Here is a 13,037-nt window from a genome sequence, read left to right on the forward strand (position 1 = left end):
GGCCGGTCCTGTTGGGATCGGCAATGTGATTGAGTCGAATGTGGTTTGAGTGAATGTAAATCTACTTTGGAACGGGTATATCCAGCCCACTTCAACCCCACAAACGCCATTTAATTGAAACTGAAACTTTGGCTGCAAAGTAGTTGATGTCGGAATAAAGATGGTGTCCTGAAATGTTTGGTGTCCTGAAATATTGATGGAGTACTGTCGAGGATTCAACATGTGATTTGACCCAGCTGTACCTGACTGGTGAGTGATTGGACTGTGAAAAGGAGCTCGACTTTGCCTCTCTCCAAAATGGCACTTGACCACTTGTGTGATTGGACTGTGTAAAGGGAACTCTCATCTACCTCGCTCCAATGGACAGCCGCCAAAAAGTACCCAGGTCACAGGGCAGGTTGTGCAGCAGGCTGCCTCCTCATCTGATGTACCGCCTGGGGAACCACCTCGAAGGAGCATTAGAACTTGTAAGATTAGAAAAGTAGACCGCAGTTAAGTTGGCATGGGTGTAGCACACAGGTTACCGCGAGGGGCTGGGGCACAATAATTGTGTATAGAACACAATAAATACCTGTTCACCAATGTTCTGAACTGCCTTGGTCCTCTGCATTTATATTTGGCTGGTGGGTGGTTGAACTGTGCAAAGGGAACTTCAATATGGCACCTGACCACTGGGCGATTGGATGGTGTAAAGGGAGCTGTGCTCTGTATCCCTCCTGTCGGTACCTGACTGGTGAATGATTGGACAGTGAAAAGGGAGTTTTCCTCAGCGTCTCTCCAATACGGTACCTGACCACTGGCCGATTGGACTGTGCAAAGGGTGCTTTACTCTGCCTCTCTCCTCTATGGTACCTGACTGGTAGATGATTGGACTGTCTTAGGGCAACATGGTAGCACAATGGTTAGCACTGTGGCTTCACAGCACCAGGGTCCCAGGTTCGATTCCCCGCTGGGTCGCTGTCTGTGCGGAGTCTGCACGTTCTCCCCATGTCTGCGTGGGTTTCCTCCGGGTGCTCCGGTTTCCTCCCACAGTCCAATGACGTGCAGGCGAATTGGCCATGATTAATGCCCTTAATGTCCAAAAAGGTTAGGAAGGGTTATTGGGTTACGGGGATAGGATGGAAGTGAGGGCTTAAGTGTGTCGGTGCAGACTCGATGGGCCAAATGGCCTCCTTCTGCATTGTTCAATGTTCTAAAGGAGCTTTGCTCTGCATCTCTCCTGTTTGGTACTTGACCTGTGAGTGATTGCACTGTGGAAAGGGAACTTTGCTTTGCCTTTCCCCAGTACCTTACTGGTGAGTGATTGGACTGTGTAAAGGGAGCTTCATTCTACCTCTCTCAATTACCGTACCTCACCACTAGGTGATTGGACTGTATGAAGGAAGCTTTGCGCTGCCTCTCTGCAATATTGTATCAGACTGGTTAGTCTGCCTCCCAGCTGTTCTGTATCTGGCCTTGGATTGCTTGATGCTAATGCTGGGTGTCTGAAATAAGGTGTTCCATTTACTCAGAGTTAATGTCCCTCATCTTGATGGTAAAAGTAATAATCTAGTTTTTTTGATTGGCTGTTATTGGCTATAGGTTTGAGCCTTTTCAACAGGACAGTTTATTTCCTGTGGAGTTCTTAAATGGACCGTGTGAGAGCTGCCGGTGTCGTTCCGAAATGTTCCCGTTGGATTTGAAGACAGGTGTGCCAAGTTGTGTCATGGACTGAATTGTTCCTTGTTTTTCAGACCTGGCCCCAATTCCCCCATCCTTTGGATACGAGCCTGTGTTCAGAAATTGGACCCAGATGCAAATTGGAGAAGTAAAATTCTTTTGGGACTGAATTTCTATGGAATGATTTATGGTACCCTTGGAGGAACTTCAGAACCTATAGTAGGACACAGGTAGGATATACTATCAGTGGTGAATCCATCATGCTTTATAATGCTCCTGTGAAGTGCAATGAGGCAGGGTTAATTATTGATGTCATCATAAAAGATCCGCTGGGCAATAGTGATCATAATACTACATTATTCTGCATGAAGTTTGAAAGCGACATCCTCCAATCACCTACAAGAATCCTATGCTTTACATTAGAAGGAGCAATACTGGAGCAGGAGATAAAAGATGCGATTGGGAGGATGCAGTCGGGGAAGGTGGCAGAGCCGAATGGGTTTCCGGTGGAATATTATAAAAAATTTAAGGATAATAGAACATAGAACAGTACAGCACAGAACAGGCCCTTCGGCCCTCAATGTTGTGCCGAGCCATGATCACCCTACTCAAACCCACGTATCTACCCTATACCCGTAACCCAACAACCCCCCCCTTAACCTTACTTTTTTTATTAGGACACTACGGGCAATTTAGCATGGCCAATCCACCTAACCCGCACATCTTTGGACTGTGGGAGGAAACCGGAGCACCCGGAGGAAACCCACGCACACAGGGGGAGGACGTGCAGACTCCACACAGACAGTGACCCAGCCGGGAATCGAACCTGGGACCCTGGAGCTGTGAAGCATTTATGCTAACCACCATGCTACCCTGCTGCCCCTACATAAGTTGGCACCCCTGATGGTGGGGATGTTTGAAGAGGCGATAGGGAAGGGAGTGCTGCCGCAAACCTTAGGGTAGGCATCGATTTCACTGTTGCTTAAAAAGGATAAGGATCCGACTGATTGTGGGTCGTATAGGCCCATATCACTTCTGAATGTGGACGCAAAGGTATTGGCGAAGGTACTGGCGGGTAGGCTGGAGGAGTGCCTCCCGAAGATGATAGGCGAGGATCAGACGGGGTTCGTGAAAGGGAGGCAGCTGTTTTCGAATATTAGGAGGGTTTTGAACGTCGTTATGGTACCGGCGGAAGGGAAGGAAACAGAAGTGGTTGTGGCATTGGATGCCGAGAAGGCGTTTGATCGGGTAGAATGGAGGTACCTGATGGCACTGCTGGAGCGGTTTGGGATTGGACCAAGATTTGTGAACGGGGTAAAGCTATTATATAAGGAGCCGAAGGTTAGTGTCCACACAAACAATATCAGTTTGAGATACTTTTCTCTCCACTATGGGACTAGGCAGGGATGTCCTATGTCCCCCCCCTTGCTGTTTGCACTTGCGATTGAGCCATTGGCTATCACATTAAGAAGTTCGGGAGCATGGAAAGGAATAGTGGGGGGGGGGGATAGAGCATAGGGTGTCCTTATCCGCCGACGACTTGCTGCTGTATGTGTCGGAACCAAGTTTGTTGATAGGGGGAATATTGGAGTTACTGCGGGTATTTGAGTCTTTCTGAACCTGGACAAGAGTGAGTATTTTGTGGTGACTCGGTGGGGGGTGGGGGCAGGGTTGGGGGGGGAGGGGGGGGCTGCCATTCCGTAGGGCAGGGACTCACTTTAGGTATTTGGAGGTGCAGGTTGCCCGGGAGTGGGGAAGGCTTCGCAGGTACAACATCACTAGTTTTGGTGGGGAGGCAGCACGGTGGGACAGTGGGTTAGCCCTGCTGCCTCACGGCGCCGAGGTCCCAGGTTCAATCCCGGCTCTGGGTCACTGGCCGTGTGGAGTTTGCATATTCTCCCCGTGTTTGCGTGGGTTTTGCCCCCACAGCCCAAAGATGTGCAGGGTAGGTGGATTGGTCACGCTAAATTGCCCCTTAATTGGAAAAAATTAATTGGGTACTCGTAAAAAATAAAAAATAGTTTGGTGGGGAGAGTGAAAGCCGATCTGGTAAGGTGGGATGGTCTCCCTCTGTCACTGGCGGGTCGGGTACAGGCGGTTAAAATGAATGTGTTGTCGCGATTTCTGTTTATTTTTCAATGCCTACCGATTTTCCTGCCAAAGTCTTTTTTTAAGGAAATTGAGGGATGGGTTACCTCATTCATATGGGGAGGGAAGGTGGCCAGAGTGAGGAAGGTGCTGCTACAGAGGGGAAGGCAGGCAGGGGGTTTGGGTCTCCCGAACCTGATGTACTACTACTGAGCGGTGAATGTGGAGAAGGTGCGGAGCTGGGTCAGAGGCGTTGATTCCCAGTGGGTCAGAATGGAGAAGAGTTTGTGCAGGGGGTCGGGATTGAAAGCACTGGCAACAGCGCCACTCCCGATAGCTTCAGGGAATTACTCTGAGTTCGGTAATAATAGCTTCATTCAAAATCTGGAGACAGTTTCCCCAACACTTCGGGTTGGGGGCAGGGTCAAGGGAAATGCCGATTTGGGAGAACCACAGATTTGAGCCAGGGAGGTGGGATGGAAGCTTTCGGAAATGGGAAGAGAAAGGGATTAAGACGCTAAAAGATTAGTTTTTTCGGGGTCGATTTGCAGGATTGAGGGAGCTGGAAGTTGTGGTGATCGTAGAGCTGACTAGATTCAATACAACTGAGCAAACACTAGAGGGAGCACGGGAGAGCTATAAATACACTGGGACAGGAAGTGAGGACACACTTCACGGAAGGCAGAACTCGTAGCAGGACACACAGACACAAGCAGGCAGCATTTGAGGTAGCCGTAAGTTAAGCTCTGAAGAGAGAACAAATTCACAATAAAGCATCTTCTCCACATTTGAGACTACGAGCTTTATTAAGACACGAGGAACAACACAAAAGTGAATTATGGACTGGAGCAGGTAGAAATGTTTAGATACATGCAGGTTCGAGATTTTGCCAGGAAGGAGATACAGAGCTTCTCGGAGGAACCAGCCTCCACATTGCTGGAGGAGATGCTGACGGCAAGGGGACTGGAGAAGGGGGCAGTGTCAGCGGTGTACGGAGCTATGTTGTAAAAGGATAAGGCACCACTGGAGGGGATTAAAGCAAAGTGGGAGGTAGAGTTGGTAGAGGTTATAGAGGAGGGGGTATGGTGTGAGGTGCTCCGGAGAGTGAACGCCTCCACCTCGTGCGAGGTCGGGGCTGACACAGCTGAAGGTGGTGTACAGAGCACACCTCACGAGGGCGAGGATGAGCCGATTCTTTGAAGGGGTAGAAGATGTGTGTGAACGTTGCGGGGGGGGGCCCCGCTAATCACGTTCATATGTTTTGGTCCTGTCCAAACCTAGGGGAGTACTGGAAGGAGGTGTTTAGGGTAATTTCCAAGGTGGTGCGTGTGAAACTAGACCCAGGTCCCCGGGAGGCCATATTCGGGGTGTTGGACCAGCCAGGGTTGGAAACGGGTGCGGAGGCAGATATTATAGCCTTCGCCTCATTGATCGCCCGAAGGCGGATCCTAATGGGATGGAGAGCAGCCTCTCCACCCTGTGCCCTGGCGTGGCGGGGGGACCTGTTGGAATACTTGACCCTTGAGAAGGTTAAGTTCGAACTGAGGGGAAGGACGGAGGAGTTCTACAAGTCATGGGCACTATTTATTATGCACTTTCAAGAACTGGATAACATTGAACATTAGTTGGGGGGGATGGGTGGGTGGGTTGGGGGGGGGGGCGTGGGGGGGGGGGGGGGGGGGGTTGTGTATATTAAAGATGGCTATGGGTAATCCCGATTCCTTTTTTGTCATTTGTTTATGTTAACATGCGGGCTGATGTTTGGGGGTTAGTGGGAGGGTGGGATCGTTGTTATTGTTATGGGGTTTGATATATTTGTTGTTGATTATTGTTTGTTGTTGGTGGGTGTAAATTCGGGAGAAAATTGTGAAAAAGAAGGAGAATAAAAATATATATTTTTTTAAAGAATCCTATGCTTAAACAAAGCCTGTTTCATAGGTAGGAAGGGACAGTTGGCCAAGGTTGATTTGATAAACAGACTGAAAGGTATGGTTATAAATAAAGAGTAGGAAAAATTTAAAGAAACAATTCAGGTGTTCAAAAAACAGACTCCACTGAAATACAAAAATTCAGTGAGAAGTATTCACCCGTGGCTTATTCAGGAAGTGGAGGATAGTACTAGATTATAAAAAAGAAACATTTAATCTTGCAAAGAGTAGTAATTGGTCTGAACATTGGAAGTGTTTTAGAAACCAAGAAGTTGGTTTATAAAAAGGGGGATAAATAAAATGAATAAACTAGCCTGGAATATAAAAACCGATTGCAAGAACCTTTGTCAGTATGTAAAAAGGACGAAAGTAGCTAAAGTAAACGCTGGTCTCCTAAAAGCAAAAACTGGAGAAATTGTCATGGGAAAGAGGAAATGGCAGAGACGTTGAACAAAGATTTTGTGTCAAGTGTTGACTGTAGAAGATAAAAGTTTCATACCAAAAATATAGAGCAATGTAGGCATTAATAAAAGTGATGAAATTAAAGTAATGAATATCAGCAGATACAAAGTACTGCCGAAACCTAAAGGACTAAAATCAGACAGATCCCCAGGACATGAAGGCCTACACCCTAGGGTAGCTGGATATGCTGGCTACGATTTTCCAAAATTCCCTCGATTCTGGAACGGTTCCATCATATTGGAGAGAGGTGAAAGTGAATGGGCAAGTGAAAAGGTCACAAAATAGGGAGCTTGGTTTGCAGTTTGAAATTATTAAATTGGATGTTGAGCCTGGAAGACTCTAAAGAGCCTAATTGAAAGGTGAGGTACTGTTCCTCAAGACAACGTTAAGCTTCACCGCCACATTGTAGTAGATCAAGAACCGAGATGTCAGCCTGAGAGCAAGGTGGAGAATTGAAATGACAGGCTCCAGAAAGCTTGGGGCCATTGCTTATAGATCGAACAGAGGTGTTACACAAAATGGTCACCCAGTCTGTGTTTGGTCTTCCCAATATGAAGGTGATTTGTGTTGTGAGCAGCAAATAGAATGAATGGCAGATAGAGTATAATGAAGGGCAGTGTGAGATTATTCATTTCAGTTGGAAGAACAGACAAGAAGAATATGGGACTTCTGGTGGCGGCCATGAGCTAAGCAGTCTCATATAAGACAGCTCTCGTCAAAGAACTTCGACTATGGCCTTTTAACACCCCCCCCCCCCCCCCCCCCCCCCAATCGACCGCACTGCCAAGCAGGATAGGAAAGAACCAACTGCCCAGCCGAAAAGCCAGAAGAGACGAGGGGAGGGAAATGTCAGCCTGGGTGCAGGGAACCGCCTGGAAGCAAACAACCAGTGAGGGCCAACCCCACAGAGCTCCCAGCTCAGATCGAGGCGCTGCAGGACAAATTGACAGGTTTCATCTTTTCCGAGCTCCAGAGACATAGGGAGGAGATGAGAAAATATCTCTTGGCAATCATCAAGATGGCAATGCAAGCCGCAACAGCCCCCATGAGGGAGGCAATGGACAATATGGTGTGAAGGCTAGAGGCCCAGGTGACGATGACAAGGGGCCTCAAAAGCCACCACAGACCAAGGTGACTGGATCACGGAACTTGAGGCCGAGGTAACAAGCCTGGTCAAGACCCATGAAGGCCAAAGTTAATGACCAGGAGAACCAATCGCGTCAGCAAAACCAGAGGAACAGAGGGGAGAAACCCCACAGAATACGTAGCAGTGATGCTGGGGCAGCTGATGGGCGAGGAGGGCTTTACCAAGCCCCCGGAGGTGGATCACGCTCACAGGTCACTTCGGCAGCGGACCAGAGCTGGGGAGCCACCACAGGCGACAATCGTGAGGTACCACAGGTACCAGGACAAGGAGTGGATCCTGAGGTGAGTGAAGAAGGTGGAAGTGGGAAGGACATTCCATCAGCCTGTACCAGGACATTGGTGCTGACTTGGCCAAGCACCGGGCCGAATTCAACACCAAATCCACACTGTCCAAAAGTGGGGTGTGGTCTGGCATGCTCTACCCTGCTAAGCTATGGGTTATCTATCAGGGTAAAGAACACTACTTTGATGCCCCAAAGGAAACCAACAAATTTGTCCATAAAAATGGACTGGGCAAACAATGAAAGAGGGTAATGGCCAATGGCTGCATGAGGTCGAGAGGGGCAGGGGCAAACACAGGCACAGGTGCATAGAGAGCAGGGGTAGGGGCGAGAGAGATAGTCAGGGGCGATATGTGCCCGGGAGGAGGGGGGGGGGGGGGGGGGGCGCGGATATGTGATGGTCAGTGGGATCCTGTTAGGGACCCCAGGTAGTCTTGGTAAATGTATATATATGCCTTGAACTGAGTTGACGCAGAATTTCTCAACAGTCGATAGCCGAAATCCCGGACCTGGACACCCACTGACTTATCATGGGGTGGGGGAATTTACCTGTCTACAGGTCCCGACAATGGATAGGTCCATCACTGGGGTGGGGGGGGGGGTTTCCCCCCACATGCATAAGCCTAATCGCGCATAGATTTTTTGTCTTGGGGGGGGGAAAAAGAGTGCTTCCAGGAGTAACAAAGGCGAAATACGCCACAATTGTAATCTCTGACCACGCGCCACATTACGTTGTGAGGATGGGCGAGGCCCAAACCCCCCACCCACGGAGGCTGGATGCAGCTCTCCTTGTCGATAAGGAGTTCTGCACAAAGATATCCCAAGCCATCGATGGCTATGTAACCTGCAACCAGAATGGGGAGGTCTCACCCTCCATGTTCTGGAGGCACTGAAGGCGATGATCAGGGGGAAATCATAGCGTAAAGGGCCCTTAGGGACAGAAAAGAAAGGGCAACCAAGCAACGACTGATGAACTCCATACTGGAGGTAGACCAGCGGTACTTCATGGCCCCAACCGTGGAACTGCTGCGGAGAGGAAAAAGCTGCAGATGGAATTTGCTCTGCTCTCCACAAGGCAGGCAGTCCACCAGCTCCGCCAGAGAGGGGTGGCGTAAGCTTCCACCAACATGGAGACAAGACCAGCCACAACAGGCACCCGTGAAAAAAAAGCACAGGTTCGGGACAGAAACAGTAGGTGGGAGCTGATCCTAACACGTTTAATGTGGCCTCTGCAAACTTCTATCAAGGGCTATAAGCCTCCAAGTCCTCAGAGGGGGGGTTTGATGATAGAACAGTTCCTCAACAGACTGGATATTCTAGTGGTGTGGGAGGACAGGAAACAAGGGCTGGAGGCACCGCTAGAGCTGGGCGAAATCGTGAAAGGCTTTAATTAATCTTTATTGTTCCAAGTAGGCTTACATTAACACTGCAATGATGTTACTGTGAAAAGCCCCTACTCGCCACACTCGGGCACCTGTTCAGCATCACAGAAGGAGAATTCAGAATGTCCAAATTACTTAACAGCATGGGCTGGATTCTCCGATTCTGGGCCTATGTCCCCATGCCAGAGTGGGAATGTTGGCGTAAGGCGCACGATGGCCACCGATTCCCTGTGTTGTTGGGGGCTAGCAGGACTGCAGCATAGAGCACCCGGGTCTAGCAGCCGATACGGAGAATTGCCGGGTCCGTGGCTGTGCGTGTACCGGCCGCCATGCCGAATTCCCAACGGGTGAAACCATGAGAGATCCACGTTGTTGGGAACCCATTTGGTGGGGGGGGGGGGGGCGGAGCATCGGGGCCGGGCCTCAGGCAATGTCCTGAGGCCGTCGATACGTGGCACAGCATACTCTTTGAGTACAGCTCCCGGTTCTGTAGTAAACTTGGATTCTCCGGCCGTTCGCGAAATGTTATTTTGTCGTCGGCGACTGGAGAATCCAGTCCCACATCTTTCGGTACTTGTGGGAGGAAACCGGAGCGCCCGGAGGAAACCCATGCAGACACTGGGAGAACATGCAGACCCCACACAGACAGTGACCCAAGCTGAAAATAGAACCTGGGGCCCTGGCGATGTGAAGCAACAATGCTACCGTGCCACTCCTATTCCATGCAGTCAGGGATAACGCTGCAACTGGATGGGTTCCCTGTAGACCTTTATAAACGGTAGCATGGTGGTTAGCATAAATGCTTCACAGCTCCAGGGTCCCAGGTTCGATTCCCAGCTGTGTCACTGTCTGTGCGGAGTCTGCACGTCCTCCCCGTGTGTGCGTGGGTTTCCTCCGGGTGCTCCGGTTTCCTCCCACAGTCCAAAGATGTGCGGGTTAGGTGGATTGGCCATGCTAAATTGCCCGTAGTGTCCTAAAATGTAATGTTAAGGGGGGGTTGTTGGGTTACGGGTATAGGGTGGATACGTGGGTTTGAGTAGGGCGATCATTGCTCGGCACAACATCGAGGGCCGAAGGGCCTGTTCTGTGCTGTACTGTTCTGTGTTCTGTGTTCAACGACTCACTATCAAAGGGGGCCCTGCCACCAACACTTTTGATTTGATTTAATTTATTATTATCACATGTATTAATATACAGTGAAAAGTATTGTTTCTTGCATGCTGTAGAAACAATGCATACTGTACATAAGGAAGGAAGGCGAGACTGCAGAATATAATGTTACAGGTATAGCAAGGTGTAGAGAAAAGATCAACTTAATACGAGGTAGGTCCATTCAAAAGTCTGATGGCAGTAGGGAAGAAGCTGTTCTCGAGTCAGTTGGTGCGTGACATCAAACTTAGGTATCTTTTCCTGACGGAAGGAGGTGGAAGAGAGTATGTCCAGCGTGCGTGGGGTCCTTAATTATGCTGGCTGCCTTTCTTAGGCAGCGGGAATTATAGATAGAGTCAATGAATGGGAGGCTGGTTTGCGTGATGGACTGGGCTACATTCACGTCCTTTTGTAGTTTCCTGTGGTCTTGGGTAGAGCAGGCTCCATACCAAGCTGTGATGCAACCAGAAAGAATGCTTTCTATGGTGCATCTGTAGAAGTTGGTGAGGGTCGCTCGCAGCTGACATGCCAAATTTCCTGTCTTCTGAGAAAGTAGAGTCGTTGGTGGGCTTTCTTAACTATAGTGTCGGCATGGGGGGACCAAGACAGGCTGTTGGTGGTCTGTACACCGAAAACCTTGAAGTTCTCGACCCTTTCTACTTCGTTCGCATTGATGTGGACAGGGGCATGTTCTCCACTACGCTTCCTGAAGTCGACGATAATCTCCTTCGTTTGTTGACATTGTGGGACAGATTGTTGTCGTCGTACCAGTTCACCAGATTCTCTATCTCATTCCTATACTCTCTGTCTGTTTGAAATCCAACCCACTATGGTGGTGTCATCAGCAAATTTGAAAATCGAGTTGGAGGGGAATTTGGCCACACAGTCATAGGTGTATAAGGGGTACAGTAGGGGGCTGAGGACACAGCCTTGTGGGGCACGGGTGTTGGGGATGATCGTGGAAGTGGTGTTGTTGCTTATCTTTACTGATTGTGGTCTTTGGTTAGAAAGTTCAGGATCCAGTCGCAGAGGGAGGAGCCGAGGCCCAAGGCCACGGAGTTTGGAGATGAGTTTCGTAGGAATGATGGTGTTGAAGGCTGAGCTGTAGTCGATAAATAGGAGTCTGACATAGGTGTCTTTGTTATCTAGGTGTTCCAGGGTAGAGTGCAGGGCAATGGAGGTGGCATCTGCTGTGGACCTGCTGCAGCGGTAGCCAAACTGTAGTGGACCAAGTCAATCCGGGAGGCTGGAGTTGATTCGTGCCATGACTAACCTTTCGAAGCACTTCACGATGATGGATGTCAGAGCCATTGGACGATAGTCATTAAGGCACGCTGCTTGACATTTGTTTTGGTACAGGGATGATGGCCGTCTTCTTGAAGCAGATATGGACCTTAGATTGTTGTAAAGAGAGGTTGAAGATGTCTGCGAATATCCTTGCCAGCTGATCCGCGCAAGACCTGAGTGCTCAGTCCAGGTATCCCATCCAGGCCTGTGGCTTTCCGTGGGTTGACCTTCACTCGCCCAGGCCTTGATCTCACTAATCCCCAAGAAGGACAAAGACCCGACAAAAGTGCAGAGCATACAAACCCATCTTTCTCTTAAACATTGATGCAAAAGACCTAGCGAAAGGATTGGCGAGGCACTGAGTGTGCTGCCTGCCAGAAATGATTGCAGAAGATGAGACCGGGGCCGTTAAGGGCAGACAGTTAACCACTAACATCAGATCCTGCTGAATGTAATAATGACCCCATCCGTGGAGAGGATCCAGAGGTGATCGTTTTCCTGGATGCTGAGAAAGCCTTTGATCGAGTAGAATGGAAGGGGGCAGCACGGTAGCATAGTGGTTAGCACAGTTGCTTCACAGCTCCAGGGTCCCAGGTTCGATTCCCGGCTTGGGTCACTGTCTGTGCAGAGTCTGCACGTTCTCCCCGTGTGTGTGTGGGTTTCCTCCGGGTGCTCCGGTTTCCTCCCACAGGCCAAAGATGTGCGTGTGGGTTAGCTGGATTGACCATGCTAAATTGCCCTTAGTGTCCAAAAAACAGGTTAAATGGGTTTATTGGGTTACGGGGATGGAGTGGAGGTGTGGGCTTGGATGGGGTGCTCTTTCCGAGGGCCGGTGCGGACCCGATGGGCCGAATGGCCTCCTTCTGCACTGTAAATTCTACGATTCTATGACCTCATGGAGGTGTTTGAACGGTTTGGGTTTGGAGCATGGTTCACTACGTGGGTTGATCTCCTGTACAGCGCTCCTACAGTGAGCATACAGTCCAACGCCACCAGCTCCGAAAACTTTCAGCTGCACAAGAGAACGAGGCAGGGCTGCCCATTATCCCCTCTCCTGTTCGCACTGCCAATCGAACCACTGGCCATCACTCTTCGATTGGCGGAGTTGTGGGCAGGCATTCGGAGAGGGGACAGAGAGCAGAGTCTCACTTTATGTTGAATTCCCTAGCCAGCGTGGGAAAGATAACAGGACTCCTCAGTGAGTTTGGTGCCTTCTCAGGTTACAAACTCAACCTGGGAAAGAGCAAAATCTTCCCGGTGAGCCCCCGAGAGGGAAGAGCAGAGCTGGAAAAACTACCGTTTAAAGTGACTCAAACCAAGTTCTGATGCCTGGCTGCACAAAATCAACTCCACCTCCTCCTGTGCCGGGCTAAGCCTGATGCAGCTCAAGTTGGTGTACAGAGCACACCTTATAAGGCACGCAAGAGCGTGTTCTTCCCAGAGGTGGAAGATAGGTGCGAGCAGTGTCAGAAGGGCCCGGCCAGCCACACTCACATGTTCTGGTCTTTCCCCCAGACTCTTGGAGTTTTGGATGGCTTTTTCGAGGCTATGTCCAGGGAGTCGAGGTGGAGTCTTGCCCATCTGTAGTGATCTTAGGGTTGTCAGAGCATCCAGAGCTCTGGACGGGGAAGAGGGTGTACACCCAGGCCTTCGCA

The 13,037-nt window shown here is 49.9% G+C and overlaps 1 protein-coding gene across 1 annotated transcript in view; it reads left to right on the plus strand.

Annotated features, from left to right (window-relative positions):
• Positions 1 to 13,037, plus strand: part of chid1 (chitinase domain containing 1) — a 190,395-nt gene that overhangs the window by 139,523 nt on the left and 37,835 nt on the right. Inside the window, exon 9 of the mRNA XM_038806039.1 lies at positions 1,734 to 1,889. Within this exon, the coding sequence (XP_038661967.1) occupies positions 1,734 to 1,889 (156 nt within the window). The remainder of the gene's footprint in view (positions 1 to 1,733; positions 1,890 to 13,037) is intronic.

The sequence above is a fragment of the Scyliorhinus canicula genome, chromosome 9 (assembly GCF_902713615.1).
Source record: "Scyliorhinus canicula chromosome 9, sScyCan1.1, whole genome shotgun sequence".
NCBI classification, from domain to species: Eukaryota; Metazoa; Chordata; class Chondrichthyes; order Carcharhiniformes; family Scyliorhinidae; genus Scyliorhinus; species Scyliorhinus canicula.